Source organism: Mesoplodon densirostris, chromosome 3, assembly GCF_025265405.1.
Source record: "Mesoplodon densirostris isolate mMesDen1 chromosome 3, mMesDen1 primary haplotype, whole genome shotgun sequence".
Classification (NCBI taxonomy): Eukaryota; Metazoa; Chordata; class Mammalia; order Artiodactyla; family Ziphiidae; genus Mesoplodon; species Mesoplodon densirostris.
The window spans coordinates 9,762,195-9,783,805 of NC_082663.1; the positions used below are offsets into that span (position 1 = coordinate 9,762,195).

At 39.8% G+C, this 21,611-nt stretch overlaps 1 protein-coding gene across 3 annotated transcripts in view; it reads right to left on the minus strand.

Moving 5' to 3' along the window:
- Positions 1 to 21,611, minus strand: part of CTNND2 (catenin delta 2) — a 968,406-nt gene that overhangs the window by 225,950 nt on the left and 720,845 nt on the right. For all 3 annotated transcript variants that reach the window (XM_060091588.1, XM_060091590.1, XM_060091589.1), the window contains one exon: positions 4,951 to 5,164. In XM_060091588.1, coding sequence (XP_059947571.1) covers positions 4,951 to 5,164 — 214 coding nt within the window. The remainder of the gene's footprint in view (positions 1 to 4,950; positions 5,165 to 21,611) is intronic.

The window sequence follows — 21,611 nt, forward strand, 5'->3', positions numbered from 1 at the left end:
GCTTATGTGTTGAATGTAAATGCATGTAAATACCTCAATTTTTAACATTTTATTATTGTTCAAACTGTTTGCCAAGGAATACTCAGTAAATAATGTAAAGTTCTGCAAAGTCATTTAGTTCTTTTAGTCTTTTATTGTTTATAATTTGGTGCTCTCAATCCTTCTGGATATAGAGCTTAAGTCTAATCTAAAGTCTGGTTTATAAACATGCTTTATTTTTTTTTAAATCACTAAAATTGTTCTTTTGAATATTTGTTTACAAAAGATCCTAGTTTTTAAATATCTAAAGAGGAATTCAAAGTGTCTCCCTTCCCCTATAATTGTTTTTTCAATGCACATCTGTTTTCACAAATTCACTAACAGGCAGGAAGGAAAATACAACAGAAAAAACTTCGTGTATTAGAGGGGCCTGGGATGTCTTTATTCCTTGCTGAACGATTAGGTCTGCTGAAGAATTACAAAGGAAGTAATGAGCAGAGTTGTTATGCTTGAATCACTGTCTTTTTGATTCATGCACGAGTGTCTAACCTAATTCCAAAAAGGTTTTGAGGAGGGTCCTTGTGACAACAGAAGTGAAGTGACCCTTTTACCCTCTACTCCACCCTCCAAAGCCATCACCTCTTTTTTCTTCCCATAAATTTATTTATTTATTTTTGGCTGTATTGGGTCTTTGTTGCTGCACGCAGGCTTTCTCTAGTTGCGGCGAGCGGGGGCTGCTCTTCGTTGCAGTGCGCGGGCTTCTCATTGCGGTGGCTTCTCTTGTTGCGGAGCACGGGCTGTAGGTGCATGGGCTTCAGTAGTTGTGGCACACAGGCTTAGTTGCTCCACGGCATGTGGGATCTTCCTGCACCAGGGCTCGAACCCGTGTTCCCTGCACTGGCAGGTGGATTCTTAACCACTGTGCCACCAGGGAAGCCCGCCATCACCTCTTTCTATGCTCAACTAGTTAAGTTTCTAAAACATGGACACGTTTGCCAGAATATCTCTTTTAATGATTAGCAGCCAGTAATCCAGGGTGTGACAACTCACAGCAGGGTCCCCAACCATTACAGCAGGCGCTGGCAGAAGCACCAAGGTGGCTGTGCTGGTGTGGGTTTGCTGACTGCCAAGCCTGCATGTGCAGATGTCCAAGGCTTTAGCACACACCCGATGACCATAGACATTCAAAAGCATTTGAGAAATGAGCAACTAACGAATGAGCAAAAGGCCTGGACTCACAGAGAGAGGCTTACTGGAGTAGAAAGTTCATCAGACTTGGTCAGAGACTGAAACCAAGCAGGACCCTGTGGGGCTCCTAGGCACAGAAGCCTTTCTGTGTCCCCCCCTCCCCACCCAGGCCCTGTCCCTTGTTTGTAGGGAACGGACTGCAGCTTCCATGACCTTCCCTGGGTCCCAAAGGGTAGATTCAAATACTTGCTAATCAAAGAAGGGAGGGAACATAGAGATAAGGGAGGATCAGCCAAGAAGCAACAGTGCAGCATTGGGGCAGGGTGCTGGTTCACCTAAAGGAATATACATAACGATATCTTTTGAGCTCTTTATAGAACTAAAACCCCCAATAAATAGAAGATGTCAGCATTCTTCATTCTAGAGAAGACCATCTGAGGCCAGATTAAAAGGAACCAGAGAAGTTCATCAAGATCACCTGAGACCAGATGAAAGGAGTGCAGGCCCTGCACACACCCTAATCTTATCAGCAACCGCACCTTTGAACTATGGCTATAAAACTCCTCACCAAATCCCCCTGGGTTAGGATGCATGGGGACACACAGGAGCCTGCTGTGTCCCCTTGGCCTGGCAAAGCAATAAAGCTATTCTTTTCTACTTCACCCAAAACTCTGTCTCCGAGATTCGGTTCGGCACTGGTGCACAGAAGCCTTGTCCAGGACTCTCAGAGGAGAGGAAAGAGGATAACACATAAGAGAAATGGAGGACTGGATAACCTTGAAGTTAACTTGGGTTGGTGATACTAAAATCGTGTATTCTCAAAGCTCTGCAGGAATCCCAGCTCTCACAGTGCACTTTGGTGGTTGACCATGGCTGGTGCTGAAGATGAAAATGACTCTCTAAGCCTCTTGGAGGTGAATACATTTGCCTCATTTGACTTTCTTCTTCAGGCAGTGGAGTCAGCTTTGGCTAGATTTGCATCTTGTTGCTCTGTTTAAATGGAAGTCAGCGAGCCTCGCAGGCTTCCAGGCAGCCCCAGGTTTCCACCAGCGTGGAAATTTAGAAGGCTTTGTCACTAAAGACTGACTTGCAGCGGCAATTCCTTCCATGCTGGATTGCTCTCCTAGATGCTTGCCTCGGACTTCCTTTTCTAGAGGGGTAGCTTGGCCAACGTGCTTGTTGTTTTTCAACAGCATCCACTGTGGCAATTCCTGAAACCAGGAGCTTCAGCCAGTCTAACTGTTTTGACAACCTAGTTTTCTTTGAGAAAGGTGAAATTCGTGCCTGAAGTTCAGCCGGGCACAATAAGACCCTGCCTCTGGAAAGGCAGAAAACATCTATTGAAGTAGCAACCACTGTCATCCTGAATCCATTTAGCTCTGATGGCTTGGATGTCATCATGGCAGAAGACAGCATTTTTTCTAGGAGAGAGTCTGGGCCACAAGCTCATGCTGATGAGGAAACAGTGGGTCATGATTTGATAATGGGTGCAAACTTTTGTTCTTCTCAAAAGGAGCAGAATAAGAGGCATATGTTTTCTAGGTATAACAAGTCCAAGCATCTTTTCTACAGCCAAAGCTTCACCAGGGAAAGGAAACTTGTGGGCATTCTGAAGAGTTTATCTGCCTTTGATGTTTCCAAATGGGGCTCACACAGATATTTTTGATGTTGCTCAGGGGCACATAATGAGCGACATGCAGCATCTGTCAGAAGCAGAGCTAAAGGCAAGGGAGGAGCCAGCCTTCATTTCTTTCACAGCAGCTTCAAATATCACAAGAAGTGCAGGGTGTGTTGTGGTAGACAGCGTCATGGGACACAGGCATTGCTGCCATCTCCTTTCTGATTGAAGCCATCAACACCTCAACCTTTTGCATGGGGCTGAGTTTCTCTGTCAATGACATAAGCCACCACAGAGAGTGCTTCAAGACAAGGGATATGTGCTGGAGCAAATCCAAATTTTGGTAGAATCCAATTCTTTTCAAATCATGAAATGGATGCGTAAGTACACAGCAGGGTGTTCCTTTAGTTGTGTTGGCCTCATACCTCCACTGGCAAGGAAGCCAATGCACAGAAGCACCATGGTGTTTGTTTTCCATCATGCACATTGAGTCCTTTCACTTGCAGGCATTTCCAACTTAAACATGATCCATAAAAATAAGCACAGGTGTTCATAAGTTTAATGGCAGGGGATGTTTTCAGTTCTTTCACTCATCCCCAAACTATCCTACACATCATAATATGTGCATAACAACAGTTTTTCCTTCCCTGACCATGTCACCCCATGCTAGTTTAGTGTGAACCATTACTATCAAAACACAACCCTTGACAACTTTTTTTTTCCCCACAAAGACAATCCTCCACTTAGAGAAAGAAAAAAAAAAAAGAAAGAAAGAAAAGAAAAAAGAGAAAACAAAAGGAAAAAAAAATTGGGAGTCTAGTTCTAATTTAGCTAAGTAGAAAGGAGATGTGACAATAATCTTAAAGGGTGTAAGTTAGAGAAAATATGCTGCAGCTGGGAGTCCTGACCCAAGAATGAACAAATATTTATGACTCTAGCTTCGGTAATGTATTTTCTTAAATGAGCAAGTGAGCATATGCTCATCAGCATAGTTTCAAGGAACTTTTAGAGTCGAGACAGAAGGTCAGTGGAATCATGGATAATTAAAAGATCCTTCTCTGAGAGTCAACCCTGCAATCCCCTTGCCAAATACTTGAAGGAGTATTTTTTTTTTTTTTTTGCGGTACGAGGGCCTCTCACTGTTGTGGCCTCTCCCGTTGCGGAGCACAGGCTCCAGACGCGCAGGCTCAGCGGCCATGGCTCACGGGACCAGCCGCTCCGCGGCATGTGGGATCTTCCCAGACTGGGGCACGAACCTGCGTCCCCTGCATCGGCAGGTGGACTCTCAAACACTGCACCACCAGGGAAGCCCTGAAGGAGTACTTTGATGAGCCAAAAAACAAATATCACATAGAACAGCAATATATGTGTGTATATATATATATATATATATAATGAAGAAGAGTGATTTGAAATTCTGTACTGAGACCACCAATACCCATAGCCCTCCAACAAGTAAAACTGCACATTTAAAAAGTGAGGGGCAACAGCAAATGACTAATGTTTCCTGTATCCATACATATTCCACAAAGGCACATGCTAAATGCTTTACATTTTTTCACTGATTAATCCTATGGCTCTATAAGGTAGTTACCATAATTATGTCCATTTCACAAAACTCCAAAGTCCTATGCTCATGGAAAGGCTTTCTCTCATGATCACTTTTGAGAAATTCCTTAATCTGTAATTTTATATAACCTGTGGGCTTTTACTAGGCATAAATATTTTATCCAAGAAATTAACTGTTAAGTACAATAAGAGCTCTGTTGTTAAGCACACTCTAAGCCAGAATATATACCTGATTAACAATAACTCACATGCCCTGTCCTTTCATCAATTATGATTAATGTCATTCTAATGATGACCCATGGGTATTCTAAGATGTCAACTACTTCTGAATCAAATGACAAAGACTGAAATATGGTCATAGAATTTTAGGAGGGTTATGTTTACTGGATGCTAGTTATTTAATATGACCCATCTACCGGCATGACAACTGATACCCTTTCATTCACGTTTGTTATTTACAGAGACACATCGGGACGACTAGTGTTATTAGCTCTCAGAGAGGCTGGGACTATAATACCTGGTGAGCACATCACGACCGTGCTGGATGATGGGAACTTTATCTGAGAGTCAGTCATGCTGTTAATAAGGATTCTGACCTGTGACCAGCTCCCGGATCTCCAAGTCGGTGGTCTTGCGGAGCAACCTGACCAGTGCCGGGATGCCGCCACAGTTCTTCAGGGCGATTTTGTTGTCATCGTTGGCTTTCCCATACACCAAGTTTCTCAACGCCCCACAGGCACTACGGTGGACTTCCGTCATCCGATGGTCCAGCAGGTCCACCAGGAGCTGAATACCTCCTTGTCTCCTTATCTGAAAGAGTAAAGGAGAAAGCAAGGTTGCCTTAGAGAGGATGATTTCACTATTTAAACCCCAACAGGTTTTTCATATGAGGTAGTTGCTATCAATACAATTAATTACACTGAACTGAATGAAGGCCTTTTACAAAGGGAAAAGAAAACAAATTATTGTTCTCTGTAGGTTCTATTGCTTTTACTTGTTTTAATATCTTACCAATAAAAATTCAAATGCATTTCCTTTCAAGGCACAGAACTTTGAAAAGAAGATTTTAACCTCCTAATGGGTGTCTCAGCCATTTCTCTCTATAAAAATATGCCACATACTCAGGGCATGAAGCAGATGGATGGGCAAAAGAATGCTTCTCACTCCTAAGACTTATTAAATGTAACCGCTGTCTTAAAGGGCTGCAGGATTGCTGTACAAAATGTGAAAATGATGCTTAATAGGGGAATGCTCCCAACCTTTCAAAGGAACCAGAAGCCAAATGAAAAACCAGAAATGACACAAGTCTTTTCATCTGAGAAGACCTGGAAACTAAGAATGTCACCCACAATGGCAGCTGGTCTGAACACGAGGACCAAGTCATGTTCTGCAGAACATAGGTATTTGATTAATAACAAAAGTAAAATAATATTACATTTGGGTGTTCTTTTTACCCAAAGAAAATGTTTCTTTTTTTAAATAAGTAAATTAAAAAAAAAGCCCTTGCACTATGTTTCCAGATGTGTTTTCTCCTTGCTGTCTTTTAATAGACCCATTTCAAAATTTAAACTGCAAACAAATGGTCTAGTTAACATACATAGCATTTCATGAAGTTTTCATTAGCAGAGCTGTATTTGAATATTTCTGTATTTGGAAGAAGAAGACATACAATTCACTCAGTAATATTCTTTCCTTTTTTAAACCTCATTATCCCTCAGGGATTGAAGAATTATAATTTGGCATGAATGAATATAATCTGACACCTTCCCTATTTAGTTTTCTGTTTACAGAAAACTCATTCATCCCACAGATGTGCAGGGGCACAGGGCTGGATCCCCAGACTCTTTCAACAGTGCTCCAGTGCCATGTTCTCCAGGAGGCCACTCAGCTACACTGTTTAAAACTGCCATCTGAATCACACCACTTGCCTAATCCAGCAGTCTTGTTTCACCTTAATCTATCATAGAATCCTTCATAGCATTTGTCCTAACTTCTTTATTATGTTTCTTGTTATTGTCTGTCTTCTGCTAGAATGTATATTCTTGGAAGGCAAGTTTCTTTGTCTTGTTCATTGGTAGATCCCCATCCCTATTCCAAGTGCAATGCCAGGCACACAGTAGAAGTGCAGTAAGTATTTGAGTAAATGCAGAGGGATTACTTGTTACAGCGTGTTTCTTTCTCAGGTCAGCTAACTCAAAACTGAGTAATATTCCTCTTTAAAGGAAAACAAAACAAACAAAAAACCCTTTTGTAAACATCTAAGAACGTCTCCAAGGGGCCACTGCAGCTCTTCTGGGACCAGCTTACAAAAAAATGAGGATGCATGTCTCACACATAAGGTGGACCATCTGATGATTCAGAATATGCCGGGAGGAATTATTTTCATCCATCAACCAAATGAAAACAGAGAAAGTTGAAATTCTCCCAGAACTCATGGACTCTAGGTCCCTAATTTAGAAAACATGACTGTGGTATCGCACCTCCCGTGAGATCAGGACCAGGGACAGAGGAGAGGAGAGGAGACCTCCACACACCTCCACCCCCAGAGGGGGACAGGGGTGTAGAGACAGACATTAATGTCCCCGAGGTGCCTGTACAGTCTGCATTGGTGACAGCACCGGTGGAAGGTGGCTAAAGGGACCATTGGGACAATTAGAAAAGGCTACCAAAGGATCAGAAAACCACTTTTTCTCAACTTACAATTTGACCCAGGGCCTGCTTGGCACTCACGCAAGAGAGATGAAGTCTGTTGCTATACACGTGTCCTGTAAATACATCTGAGCTTTAACACATGCATTTTATTTTTATTTCCATTTGTACAAAAAAGGTTAAACTATGAATGTCATTTTCTCAATGTGTTTTTGTCTCCATGTATATGCTGTACATTAAAATTATCTAGGTTTAATTATTTTAATAATGATGAAACTATTATAAAAGTGGTAATAAAGCCATTCTTACAGTTCACCAATTGGTTATGTATTAAAGGTAAATGGTATAGTAAATCCATCTATCTCTCTACCTTAGCTACTCTGTATATTATAGTTAAGATTCCTAATTTATGATAATATATTTCCCATTCATATAGCTTAATGAACTAAGCTATTAAAATACTATTCCAAAGCTTTAAAAGGGAAAATGAATTCAAAATGAAGGCAATATCAATTCTTAATGTATAATGAGAAAATGCTGTTTTCAGTGTGACCCTAATTAATGCTGTATATCCAAATTTATAATGATCCCTTCAATTCTACTTTAACCCATTTAGAGCAACACAAATAAGATGATACACTTTTTCATTTGCTCTTATTTTGAGGGTCGCCGGATCATCAATATAAAAAAAACTTTTTGCTTTCTTGGGATTGAATTTTACCTAAGCATAAGAGAATCCTTCTTCAGTTTTCTGAAGCCAAACATTCGTCAGAGTTGACCGTCACAGACGTGAATCTGACCCCTCCTGCAGCCTCCCCGCTCCCAGCAGGACCCGAAAGAGAGCCTAGGTCAGACTTTCAATTCTCTTGCAGGGTCTTGATTCCTTGCAGAACCTCTGGTGGTATCGATGGGTCCAATGCTGCCCTCTTCACTTCCCCTCTGCTTTTCCCTGGGATCCTCCCTCTCTTCAACTTCTCCTGGCATCCAATTTTTCTAGTTTCTTCTTGTGTCCAACCTTAAACTCTTATAAGGCTCCAAACAAACCCACTGTCAACATTAACAAAGTACAACTCTCTTTGAAAGATGATCAGGGGAAACTCTCCTTTTTAAAAAGGTACCTTTACTTCCTCTCCCACTATTTTTCTTTAAAGCAGTCTATTTTTCCTTTAATCCTCCCCATCGATCACTCCAAATCCAAGAGGCGGGGCCCTTGTTTTGGTCCCCATGCTATCATTTCAGGCCAGTGTACCCTTTCTTCTTCCTCCCTTCATCATCCTCATGCAGAATTCTTCAAAAGTCAAATCTTAAACAAATCTAGGTTTACTATTATTGAAACCAAGTCAATAAAATATTATATAATATATCCAATCTCTACAGATCATAACAAAATCAAACCCACTAGCAGAATGCCTGTCATAGAGTGCTGAGTCAATAAATATGGATCAGATGAGTGGAAGAATGGTACAGTGCTTATCGTACGTCAGTTTCCTTCTCTCTTTAAAAAGTTTTTTTTAATAGATGTTATTTTTAAGAGCAGTTTTTTGTTCACAGCACATTTGAGCAGAAAGTACAGAGATTTCCCATATACCACTGCCCTGACACATGTACGGTCTCCTCCATTATCAACATCCTCCCCAGAGCCCTACATCTGTGACAATCTGTGCACCTACACTGACACACCATTATCACCCGAAGTACGCAGTTTACATTAGGGTTCACTCTTGGCTGTTGTACATTCTGTGGGTCTTGATAAATGTATAATGACATGTATCCACCATTATAGTGTCACATAGAATAATTTCACTGCCCTAAAAGACCTCTTTGCTCTGCCTGTTCATCCCCCAACCCCTCCTCGCGAATGCCTTGAGAAATCACTGATCTTTTTATGGTCTCCACGGTTTTGCCTTTTCTAGAATGTCATCGAGTGGGAATCATCCAGTAAGCAGCCTTTTCAGACTGGCTTCTTTCACCTAGTGTATGAATTTAAGATTCCTCCATGTCTTTGCACGGTTTTGACAGCTCGTTTTTTTTTTTTTTTTTTTTAGTGATGAATCACATTTCACCGTCTAGATGTAACATAGTTGATCCACTCACCTACTAAAAGACATCTTGGTTGCTTCTAAGTTTTGACAATTAGGAAGAAAGCTGCTATAAACATCTGTGTGCAAGTTTCTGTGAGGACATAAAATTTTAACTCCTTTGGGTAAATACCAAAGAGAGCTATTGCTGGGTTGTACAGTGAGAGGATGTTTATTTTTGTAAGAAACCACCAAACTGTCTTCCCAAGTGGCTGTACCATTTTGCATCCCACCAGCAGTGAATGAGAGTTTCTGTTGCTACACATCCTCACCATCATTTCGTGTTGTCAGTGCTGTGCCTTTTGGCCATTCTACTAGATTGTAGTAGTATCTTATTGTTGTGTTTCTCTTTTCATTCTGACTGTGTGATTCCAATTTATTTACATTAATACAAATGATTGAAAAAAACTATCATTACTGAAATACATATAGGGAAACAATAGCTTGAGTTGGATCTGGACTGAACAAATCTCACATCTCCTACTTTCTTGAACTTGACAGAGAATGACTGGAAAGGGCTTTTCATAAATAATCTGATTAGACAATCTTTTTTTTTTTTTTTTTTTGATGGTACACGGGCCTCTCCCATTGCGGAGCACAGGCTCCGGACACGCAGGCTCAGCGGCCATGGCTCACGGGCCCAGCCACTCCGCAGCATGTGGGATCTTCACGGACCGGGGCACGAACCCATGTCCCCTGCATCGGCAGGCAGACTCTCAACCACAGTGCCACCAGGGAAGCCCTGATTAGACAATCTTAAATTCATTTATTAAATGATTCTTTGATACATGGTCCACTTTAGTTCCTGTGCCAATAGCTCATGTTTATTTCTGTGTTAAGCTGTGAACTTCAGGAATTTAGATGCAGAGAGTAATCTATATACGAAGTAAGAAAGTTGGAGGCTGATGAACCCCACACCCAGGGGAAATAAAAATGAATTAACCAATCAAACAAAGCAAAACTTTCCCCTGCTACCTGTCCTTTTAGGTTGTTTACAAAGAGAACCTTCTTAAACCTAATGTAGACAGTCTCTTGGGGATGAAAGCTGGGATGTATGTGCAAAGAATCAGTAAAGCTCATCCAGTTTGCACCAGGGAAGAATGAAAAGAGCTTATATACCTTTGCCATCCAGTCCACTGTTTAAAAGAGCTTTTTTCAATTTAAACTCTGGAAGTAAAATTATCTAAAAATCATTCAGGAGTAGGATGCAATGGTTTTCTTCCTTGTCCTTTCATAAGAAGGCAGAATATATATAAAACCCTTTTAATTCAGAAAACAAATGGTTGGGCAATCAAATTAAATATAAGGCAAATGCAAGTAATGCAATATCGCCCATTGCAAAAAATGGGGCCTCACCGTTTAATGGATCTGGTGCTCTTAACATTATTTGCATTTATTGAGAATAAACTATATTTAACAAATGAATTAGCTATTATCATTAAGTTGATATCAACATCAATGAATAATTTAGAACATATCCAAGTAAAGCAGTGTTTGTGTGTTAACAACAGCCTTCATAAAATTTTAATGATGATGATGATGTATATCGGGTGGAAAAGTTATCAGGGAACAGGATTCCTCTTGGGAGGTACCTGTCTTCATTTAGAAAAATAGTATGAAAGGTTAGTTTGAGGATAGTGAGACCCTGAGGGCATGGGTTACAGGTGTTCATGGCAACAAATGAGATTACTCACCTACTCTGCATTGAAAAGCAAGAGGAATTGGGAGCTGGGATTAGAAGAGAGAAGAGACTGGAGTAGCCTTTTGTTAACCTACTGGTTGGTGAGATAAGGACCTCAAACAGCTAAGGACCTGGGTATACATTTCTCTGCCTCTCTGGGATCTAGTCTACTGGAAGCAAAACGGATATATTTTTGTGCTTCTGGCTTTGTGCTAAAAGAAACTAGGCTGGACCTGAGATGCAAAGTAAATTTAAATCCTAGTCTGCAGGACTAAGAACACATAGTACTTCCTCTTGCTTGAGATATTTATGATCAAGGCACAATTTCTGAGAACTGGTTTATAGAAAGCTGACTAAAAAGAAGTACTCAGGGATTTCAGTAAATTTCCAATTAACTGTTATTTTTCAATGGTGTTGGTTAGAAAAATTGGCAAAAAAGATACAGTTGTTTTATATTCCTTATGAATGTTTAAAAATTAAGTAACTTTCTCTGCTTAAAAAGCTACTGGAAGATACAAAGTTTGTAGATCTGAAACCAGAGGCTTAACCAGAGGTAACTGAATCTCACTGTCAACTTTAATGCGGAAATTGCAAGGTTATCAGTTTGTAAAATACATATTTTACCTCAACGAACTCCACCTCTTGTCCTCATAGTTAAGCCATTGGAGTTTCTGAATAATTTGAGTTGATGTATGTACATGCAGTTGTCTCTGAGTAAAATAGAAGTACAATTCTTAAAGGCTAAAATCTTCTTTGGTTTTATGATAGAAACTATTTTTGAGAATTTTGAGAGAAAATACATCTCTCTCTAGAGTTGTGGGAAATGATCTACTTTCTCCATTCAACAGGTAAACCAAGATGAATTATGTTTCTTTTTAAATTATGTTTTAAAAAGAGGGTCTATTGTGTTTTGGTGGTGCTGGCTATGAAGCTGGAGCAACTGGATTCAAATCATCCCTCCTTCTCTTAAAACCCACGTACCACGAGGCAAGTTACTTGTCTGTAAAACACGAACAGAATGTGAACCTGTCTCATAGGGTTGTTTTTAGGATTAAATGAAATCTCAAATGTGAATTGTTTAACAATGAGCTCAGTAAATATGTCAAGGAACTACCCACTGTATCAACTTGTTAAAGGATGTTCTTAATTGACTTACTACCTGGTCAATATATGACTCAATATTATGCTCATATAACATATGATAGAATCAGTGAAAGGCATATAATTCAGAGTTATAACTTCATCAATTTCATTGAGTGTATAAACTGAATATTATTGAGTATGTCATTAATCCATTCTGGTATACCACTAATGAGATTATATAAGGGATATATTTATTCTAGAATGAGCTGTGTGAATTGTACTGGTCATGTTTAAGAAATAATATCAAAGTCTGCTGCATCAATATTGAACCCCTGAGATATTTTGCTAGATATGTTTCCAAGGGAAGTACAGTGAATTAATTGATCTATATTTTAAGAAGAACAGAAATGCAATGGTTTTTCTTGTTATTGTAACTGAATTGACCAGGAAAAAAAAAAAGGCATTCAAAATAATTTTGAGGTGATACTAGTTCTGGGAAAAAGAGAAATTTTTTTTCCTGAAATATAGAGAGAATTATTAGGCAAAAAGAGAGAAGGACCATGTTTTGATTTTAACAAATTAGCCTCTAATAAACATTAAAAAAATGCAACCAGCAGCAAAACATATAACCAGTAACAAGTTAAATGACTGTGAAGGTTCTAGTTTCACGTAGATTTTCCCAGATGCTACTCATGTGCCATGATGTAGGATGAGTAGGGGTTTTGGTTTCATCTCTGTGTCTAGCAGAAAGTTCTTTGGTTTTTGAAACTGACATGGAAAGAATAAACAAGTCTACAACTACATTATTATTGTTATTTGAGTTCCCTTATTTTTCCAATCCAAAGGCCCCTACACTCCTAGAATCTTTGTCACCCTGGACAGATTTCCAAATCCAGCTCCCACCCCACCAAACTTTACCTCAGCTGGCACTGAAGACCATCACAGAGGTAACCGCATGAACATACAACAAAATGGTAGGGGGAAATCTGAACATGTTTCCCCTTTTTAAAAAAATTATTTATTTATTAATTTTTTATAAATTTATTTATTTTATTTTATTTATTTTTGGCTGTGTTGGGTCTTCGTTGCTGCACGTGGGCTTTCTCTAGTTGCGGTGAGAGGGGGCTACTCTTCATCGTGGTGCACGGGCTTCTCATTGCAGTGGCTTCTCTTGTTGTGGAGCACGGGCTCTAGGCACGCAGGCTTCAGTAGTCGTGGCATGTAGGCTCAGTAGTTGTGGCTTGCAGGCTCTAGAGCGCAGGCTCAGTAGTTGTGGCCCACGGGCTTAGTTGCTCCACGGCATGTGGGATCTTCCCGGACCAGGGCTCGAACCTGCATCCCCTGCATTGGCAGGTGAATTCTTAACCACTGCACCACCAGGGAAGCCCAACTTTTTTTTTAAACTATCCTCAATTTAAGAGAAGTAACTGATATTGTATGAGTTATGCATTAGTAAAAGGTTCCTGTCCATATCTCTGTTTAAAGAAAACTATTTCCCATCAAAATCTCTGAAATGATCTGTTTTACAGCAGTTTGAACATTCATGTTCTCATCACCCTCATTATCCTATCATTTAAAGAGATAAAGATAAATGGGGAAAAGCCCTTTCTTTTGGTCTGAACATGAATCATTATTCCACCCAGCGACACATTTTACAAGACACTTTAAAAGGAAAAAAAAAAAACCTGAATCATTGCAAACAAATTACATATACCAGAGTCCTTGGCCCTCTCGATTCCCCTCTTGTTAACTGAGATCATAAGCAGAGAAGTTTTCTAGACGTTCCCCCATTGCAGAATGAAATAGTCAGTCTAAGTGGATGAGAAGCCAGCAGCAGGATTCTCTACTCAAAAACTTGCTGCCACCAGTGAAGCGGGCAGGAGGTCAAAAGGTGCCTCAGAGCTGTGCATGTGGAGACTGGGAGCTGACACCCTCCACAAACACTCCTGGGCACTCAGAATTGCTGCGAGTTTCAACATTATTCTGTAAGAGCACTCAGGAAAGGCCCGTCTTTTCTTTTTTAACAAGCAAGAATTTCAAGGGATTCCACAAATTCTTTTTCTAAAGATGCCACTCAGACACACTCAAATGTTCTATATATGGCTAATGGTTTCCATTACCTGGCATAAGTTTTGAGCTGTCCTTGCAGACACAAGATACAAAATCACTAAGTATTGACAATTACAAAGAATGCCTCCAATAAAAGTCTCCATTATTGTGTTCCAAACTGAACTCAATCTAACATATCGTAAGTGGCAACACTAAATTCAGACACTTCAGCATCTCAAAGGAGAATTTTAGATGAGCGCACATAAATTTTGAAAACACAAACCTATGTAAGGCAGATGTATAACTTAACTATTTTAAAATTATTAAAAGATCTCAGGATGTGAATGTAGGAAGCCCACAAATATTACCCCCAAAGCTTTCACTGTTGTACAGATTGGACAGTCCCTCTTTGACCCATGGTTATGGAATGGCTAGTCTGTTCAGGTGCTGGGCTCAGAGTGGGGGAGATGGACCAGGTCCTTCCTTTAAAGGAGTCCACATATCTGTAGAGGAATCAGAAACCAAAGAAACCAGCAATGAAGCTAATAAGATCATTTCAGTAGTGAAAAACAGAGGCAGCTCTACCTGAAGGAGGACCTAGCAGTTTTCTAGTTATAATTTTGATCCTTAAAGAGGGTCCATAAAATTGTACAAGCTTTAAGCCCCTCAAAACCCAGATCTTCTCTGGTGATAAGAACCATATAGAAGAGATGAAAAGAGGATGGAGCATGCAGGAAGGTGTTGCATGGGGCCAGTCTGGCTACCATGATTAGGGAATGTTTGAGCAGAGACCAATGACATGAGGGAGGGATGGAGGGTCCCAAGTAAGGGCAAAGGAGGTCAGTGTGGCTGGAGCAGAGTGAAGGAGAGATGAGATGGGGTGACAGCTAGGTGGTGCAGGGCTGGATCTCAGGCCTTTTGGCCACTAGGGCATTGGGTGTACTCTGAAGAAGATGGGAATGAGAGTTGACCTAACATGCTTAGTTAAAGACTGTTGCATGTGCCTTGTGGAGAACAGACTGTAGGGGCCCAAAGGTAGAGGCAGGGACACCAGTGAGATTGTCCAGGTTTGAGAAACTCTGTAGCTTTAGATCAGAATGATGGGAATGCAAGTGCCAAGAAATGGTGAAATTCTAGATCTGTGTTGCAGGTAGAAAAATGGGGAAAATATGGGGTCTGACTGAAAGAAAGGAATCACTAGTGACTAAGGTTTTTGGCCTTTCATTTTTAATAAAACAAGTATGTTGATAATCATCACAGTAGTTTTTGGTTGACCGACAGATGGCAAAGTGTTTATGAAAGACACAGCCTCTCATTTAAATTTCTATTTCACAGGCATTACGAAAGCGCACATTTAAAAAATTGTGATTCTTCTGTTATTGCCAGATGGAAAAGAACATCTTTCTAAAATTTAAAATTATGCTAAATACAGACATAGAAATAATAGAGAAATTGTGTCATATCTTAGATAGCCCATGGTTATAACAAATAATGCATATTAAAGTAAACCTAACATATTCCACCAAAAGGAGTTATGATAGATATGTAGAGAAAACTTTCCTATGCATTTATTTTATTTTAAGTTAAATATCTAAATTTTAAAAAATTAAACTATATCAAGTAAAACTTTCATTATACTTACAAAAATTGTACAGAATATAAAATTTGCTTCAGTGTTTTCCTGTTGTGCATATGTCTTTTATTCTTTTTTTTTTCTATTTTAGGTGACAAAGTCATCTATATGTCCGGGAGATATATTTGCTCATAGGCTCTTTTGTGGTAGCAACAAGCCAACATTTACTGGAGTAAACATTGGCTGAGAAAAGAATTTTAGTTTTGTTCAGTTCAGTTGATATTTACTAAGCACTGTTCTATGCTCCTTGAGGATCTCATGGACAGGAGATACGCACAGGAACAAACAAGGTGTTCTGAAGCCCACAGAAAAGGCATGAAACCAGCCTCCTTGGGAAGTGGAGCGGGGGAATTCCTTCTGGAAGAAATAACAGCTGAATTGATTTTAAGAAGTTTAAAACTGGTGAACTATACAGTGTAGAACATGATTAAATTCTAAAATGCTTGGGGTAGTCCATGCTTATAAAGTGGGGCACAAGTTACGGTAGGGTTGGGGGTGGGGAAGAGTAGGCATCAGTGTGTTAGATGGTGGTACATCTTCTTGGCCCTTAAATTTACCCAAAGATTGGGGCATATTATTATTATTATTATTATTATTACTACTACTATTATTTTATAATCAGACTTGGACACTTTACGAAGTAGAATATAAGACTTGTGGGATTTTAAAGAAAAATCGCTGAACTTAAGGGAATGGTATGCTTGTAGGAAATTTCTTTGGCCAGTAGCCCAAGATTCCTACAGCTCACATGGATGATGGCTCTGAAGAGCGATCGGCAGTGGAGGTGGGAGGGCATGGGAGGCGCGTGGAGAGGAGCATCTGTCTGCATACAGCGCCTCCCAGAGGCGGGACCCAGGAAATGCTCGGATGCCGGCAAGGGGCCAGGCTAACGCTGGCACTGAAAACCACAAGAACATGGAAAATTTCGGGTGCTAGGATGTGGAGACCCACTCATGCTTTTTGAGCAGAGGGATGATAGTTGTGTCAATGAGCCAAGAGAATTAACTTGACAGTGTCACAAAGAAGGCATTATGTGTCGTGCAGAAGTATATCCTAATCAAACAAACATTTTCGGACCACTTTCCTGGCATCTCGGAATTTATAGAGTGTAACATGCATGCTGGGTTTCCTGTATCTCTCAATCATTTGTTTAAATTAACTTTGATTTTCTTATTTTGCTAGCTCTGTGCTCTGAGCCCCAGCAAGGAAACTGGAGAAGCCCGTCTCATACTTCTCCAGTTAGCTCTTCCTCCAGAATCAGAGTGGAGGCTGCAGGGGATCCCAGAAGCTGAGCAAAAGGTAAAACCGTAAGTTCCACCACTCAGAGCTCCCCACCCGTCGGGTTCAACCGCTGTGACCAGTGCTTTTGAGAATCCACAAACGGGAACATGTCAACCTCATTTCCCCCCATGTTTCTCTTGAACACAAAGAAAGCTGTTATCCAGGAAATCCGTCTGCAACATGACATCTTGAAATATGAGTTATTCAATGATACTGTCAGCTGATTAAATGTTATTCACTCTTCATTTTGTCCATCAGCCCAAGCAGAACATTTATACGACACTTGGATCTTGGTGTAATAAGAAAACACACTTGTTTGGTGTGTCTGTGACCTTTGAAATTTTAAAAATTAGGTACTAAGAAATCCCATCAAGTGCAATGCAGTGCAGCCTAAACCCCGTGTGTCATCCTTTATGAGGAAAGATACTTTACTCCAGGCATCAGGTGGATGGTACCTTAGAAAGTCTAACAGCATCACAACTGCCCTAGTAATTTTAGTAAGTGATTAGTACTAAATCACACCCATGTCTATAATTTGACATACATATACACTAGAGTGTTACACACATATAATAATATATAACATACTTACCAATAAATGTATATGTATAAACAAGTAAATATATATTTATACAGGCATACCTCGTTTTATTGTACTTCAGTTTATCGTGCTTCGCAGATACTGTGTTTTTTACAAGTTGAAGGTCTGTGGCAACCCTGTGTTGAGCAAGTCTACTGGTGCTATTTTTCCAACAGTACTTGCCCACTTCATGTCTCTGTGCCACATTTTGGTAATTCTCACAAAATTTCAAACGTTTTCATTATTATTATATTTGTTACCGTGATTTCTTTTTAAAATTATTTTTTATTTTTTAAACTTTTAAATTCTATATTAGAGTATAGTTGATTAAAAATGTTGTGATAGTTTCAGGTGTACAGCAAAGTTGATTCAGTTATACACATACATGTATCTATTCTTTTTCTTTTTCAAGTTCTTCTCCCATTGAGATTGTTACATAACATTGAGCAGAGTTCCCTGTGCTATACAGTAGGTCCTTGCTGGTTATCCATTTTAAATATAGTAGTGTGTACATGTCAACCCCAGACTCCCTAACTATGCATCCCCCCAACCCTTCCCCTCTGGTAACCATGTTACGGTGATTTCTGATCAGTGATCAACTGCAAAAAGATTGCGACTCGCTGAAGACTCACATGATGGTTAGCATTTTTTAGCAATAAAGTATTTTTTAAATAAGGTATGGAAATTGTTTTCTAAGTCTAATGCTGTTGCACACTTAATAAACTACAGTATAGTGTAAACATAATTTTTATATGCACTGGGAAACCAAAAAAATTTGTGTGACCTGCCTGTTTTATTTCGATCTTCCATTTATTGTGGTGGTCTGGAACCAAATCCACAATATCTCTGAGCTATGCCTGTATGTACATATTTAAAAGGAAAAGCAATTCAGAAATGTCTCCTTTCCCTTCCCCTACCAACATGGGATTCATTCAGTTCTTTCAATTATTTTATTCCAATTTAAGTTTTGTAGCACTCATTTTCCTTGTTTTTATAACTCACACTTGTGGGTTTAAAGGACCTGCCCAGTAGGTATTCTACCTTCCAATAAATAAATAAATAAATAAACAGCCACAGAGATTGAGAAGACTGTTATTTCTCTAAATTAATAATTTTGGTTCAAAGATCTTCAGTCCTGGAGTGTACCAGGTTAAATGATAAGAACCCCGATTCTAAAGAATAAAATGCTTTTTACCCTATTTTCAGATTTTAGTTCTCTGCATAGTTTATCGACACTCTTTTTAAAAATCTTCAACATATAATATCCCAGGTTTAAAAAGTTTGCTTATTTTCTGTCTTATTTATTGATTTTCTAATTATTCATTTAAAACATGCTGGATACATAAAAGCTTTGGTTTGCATTTTTAATTCTTTAAGAATTTTCAAATGAGCTCCGTGTGCTATTGCATACATTTTTTTTTTCCAGACTAGAAGGAAATCGACAGTTATACTGTTGTTAACAGGCTGGTAGATGTGGAGTACTAATAACAAAGCAGGGACATAAGGGAGAATTTTGTTTTGTTTTGAAAGTTTGTACACACAGCAGTCAGTCAGAATCCACTCAACCTGATAAACCATCAAAACTAGCACGTCCACCCTACACCCCTCCCCCTCCTCTCTTGGTCCACGTCCCCATCTCTGGATTCCTCCTTAGCTCCCATTTACCACCTGGTACATTTCATTTACATACTTGTTTGTTGATTTTCTGCCCCACTCCTACCCAGAAGGATATAAAGCTGTGAGAGTAGAAATCTTGCCTGATTTGTTCAACACTGAATCCCCAGGGCTGAGAGAATTATCTGGCACACAGATGATCCATATTATTTTTTGAACAAATGCAGTTTTGATGATGAAATTTTTGAAATTTTGAAATAAAGCCAATTTTTACAGTCCACCCTTCAGGAGAAATGTCATATGTCAAGCAAGCAAATTAGAACTTAAGAACAAAGACTTCCAGTGCCTAAAAAGAGATCTTAGAACCTTAGAATATGGTACAACTGTAAATATAATGAGAGTGGACCAGCAAATGTTATGCACATTTAAAAAATGTTTTCCTTATAACTTTATCTTTTCACTTCATGAAGTGAGAGTACTTTTTCCCACAAGTGAAAGCCAACACTACGTGTAAAATGCTTCTGTACTACATACACCTGCCTCTTGTTTATAGGAGCCAATGCTGAATATATTAGCTAATTATAGGTATGCAAATTTCTTGTCTTCTTTAATGCAAAAAAACATATAAAAGCATGTGAAATAGTGTAGCACTCAGGCCCATAGTTGAATATCCAATTTCCATTAGATGAACTTGGGCTAAACGGTAAAGAGAAAAATAAAAGTCAGAACAATAAGGAAGATTATTCATAATTCAAAATCTTCACATTCTGCTGTCACTCTTCAGGGTTTAAGACACTAAAATGGAAAAATCTAAATTGCAAAGCAAATTATCATCTATTGATTCATTTCTTAGGATGCTTATTGCAGAAAAAAATTAAATCTAGAGCCTGGAAGACTAGCAAAAAGGAGAAACATGTTAGCTTTGGAAACTCTGCAAGGTAATAAGAAAAACTGTGGGATATTTATTAATATAGATAACCATGCTCACAGGGGTGGGGACCTGGCAAGTTTGAATGACAAAATGAAGAAAATTGTGATTTACGTTAAAATACTTGGAAGGGAATTTTCATAACAAGAATTGGCACCTGCCCAACACATGATCAGTGCACTTGCTTTCAAGACCCCATGGCCATCAAGATGAAACAGACTGATGTGACAAAGCCAACCTAATCAAGGGAAAAATGCTTTCTTAGTGGGAAGAATCCAGAACCTTATCCGTAGGCAGAGAGCTCCACAGAGTCAGAGGTCACGTGGCATCTTTCAGTCAGAGGTATGGCTTCCCAGGGATTCTTTGCTCTAACAGGTTGTGTAGGCAGAATAATGCCTCCATCCCATCCCAAAGACGTCCATATCCTAATCCCTGGAACCTACAAATATGCACATTACATGGCAAAGGGGAATGAAGGCTGTACATGGAATTAAGGCTGCTGATCAGCTGACCTTAAAGAGTTTATGCTGGGTGATCTGGGTGAGCCCAGTGTCTTCATGAAGTTCTTTTACATAAGAGGAAGAGGGAGACAGAAGAGTCAGAATCAGAAGGATGGCAGCATGAGAAAGACTCACTGAGCTACCACTGGCCTTAAAGATCGAAGGGGCCATAAACCAAGGAATGTGGGAACCCTCTAGAAACAGAAGGTAAGAAAACAAATTCTTCCCTAGAGCCTCCAAAAAAAAAATTGCAGCCCTGGATTTAAGCCCAGTAAGACCAATTTTGGACGTCTGAGCTCCAGAGCTATTAGATAATAAAGTTACATTCTGTTAAAGCACTAAGTTTTTGGTAATTTGTTACAGCAGCAATATGAAGCCCATACACAGGCGAACTCAGTCAATCTATTGTTGATCTACTGTTGATCTATCATGTGTTCATGAGCTGCCCTCCAGGCTTCACTGTTTCTATCAGCCCACTTGTGGAGAGCACAGGGCTGCTCTGCCCATCCATTTCCAACGCCTAAATTACTGTCTACATAGTCAGGACCAACAGATCACCTCCTGCCTAACCACCAGGGCTTATTCTTTGGCTGTTGGTTGACATGTATCTAGATCACCTAGACAAATTTAAGTCTGGTAGAACCAAGGCAGTCTCATATCTCTCTGTATATTTGCTCTGTGTAAAGAAGTACCAAGGGGCTTCCCTGGTGGCTCAGTGGTTGAGAGTCTGCCTGCCGATGCAGGGGACACGGGTTCGTGCCCCGGTCCGGGAAGATCCCACATGTCACGGAGCGGCTGGGCCCGTGATCCATGGCTGTGGAGCCTGCACATCCGGAGCCTGTGCTCTGCAACGGGAGAGGCCACAACAGTGAGAGGCCCGTGTACCACACACACACACACACAAAAGAAGTACCAAGGATAGGGCATCGCTCTTTGACCATTTTCTGGACTCAATGGCTAATCCACTGGCCACTGCACACCAGTCAGTGTTACATGATTCTCTCTTGAGATAAGTTCAATGAGGAAAGACAGAAAGAGTCCTCCTAATGGGGCAGGTTGCACACTGGATGGCTGACCCTGTCTATACAAGTAATGAATGACTCTCTATAACTAGTATTTCAGATGATCATTCAGAAGAATACAACATGGCCAACTAGGAAGATAAACTCTGGTGTTTTGGT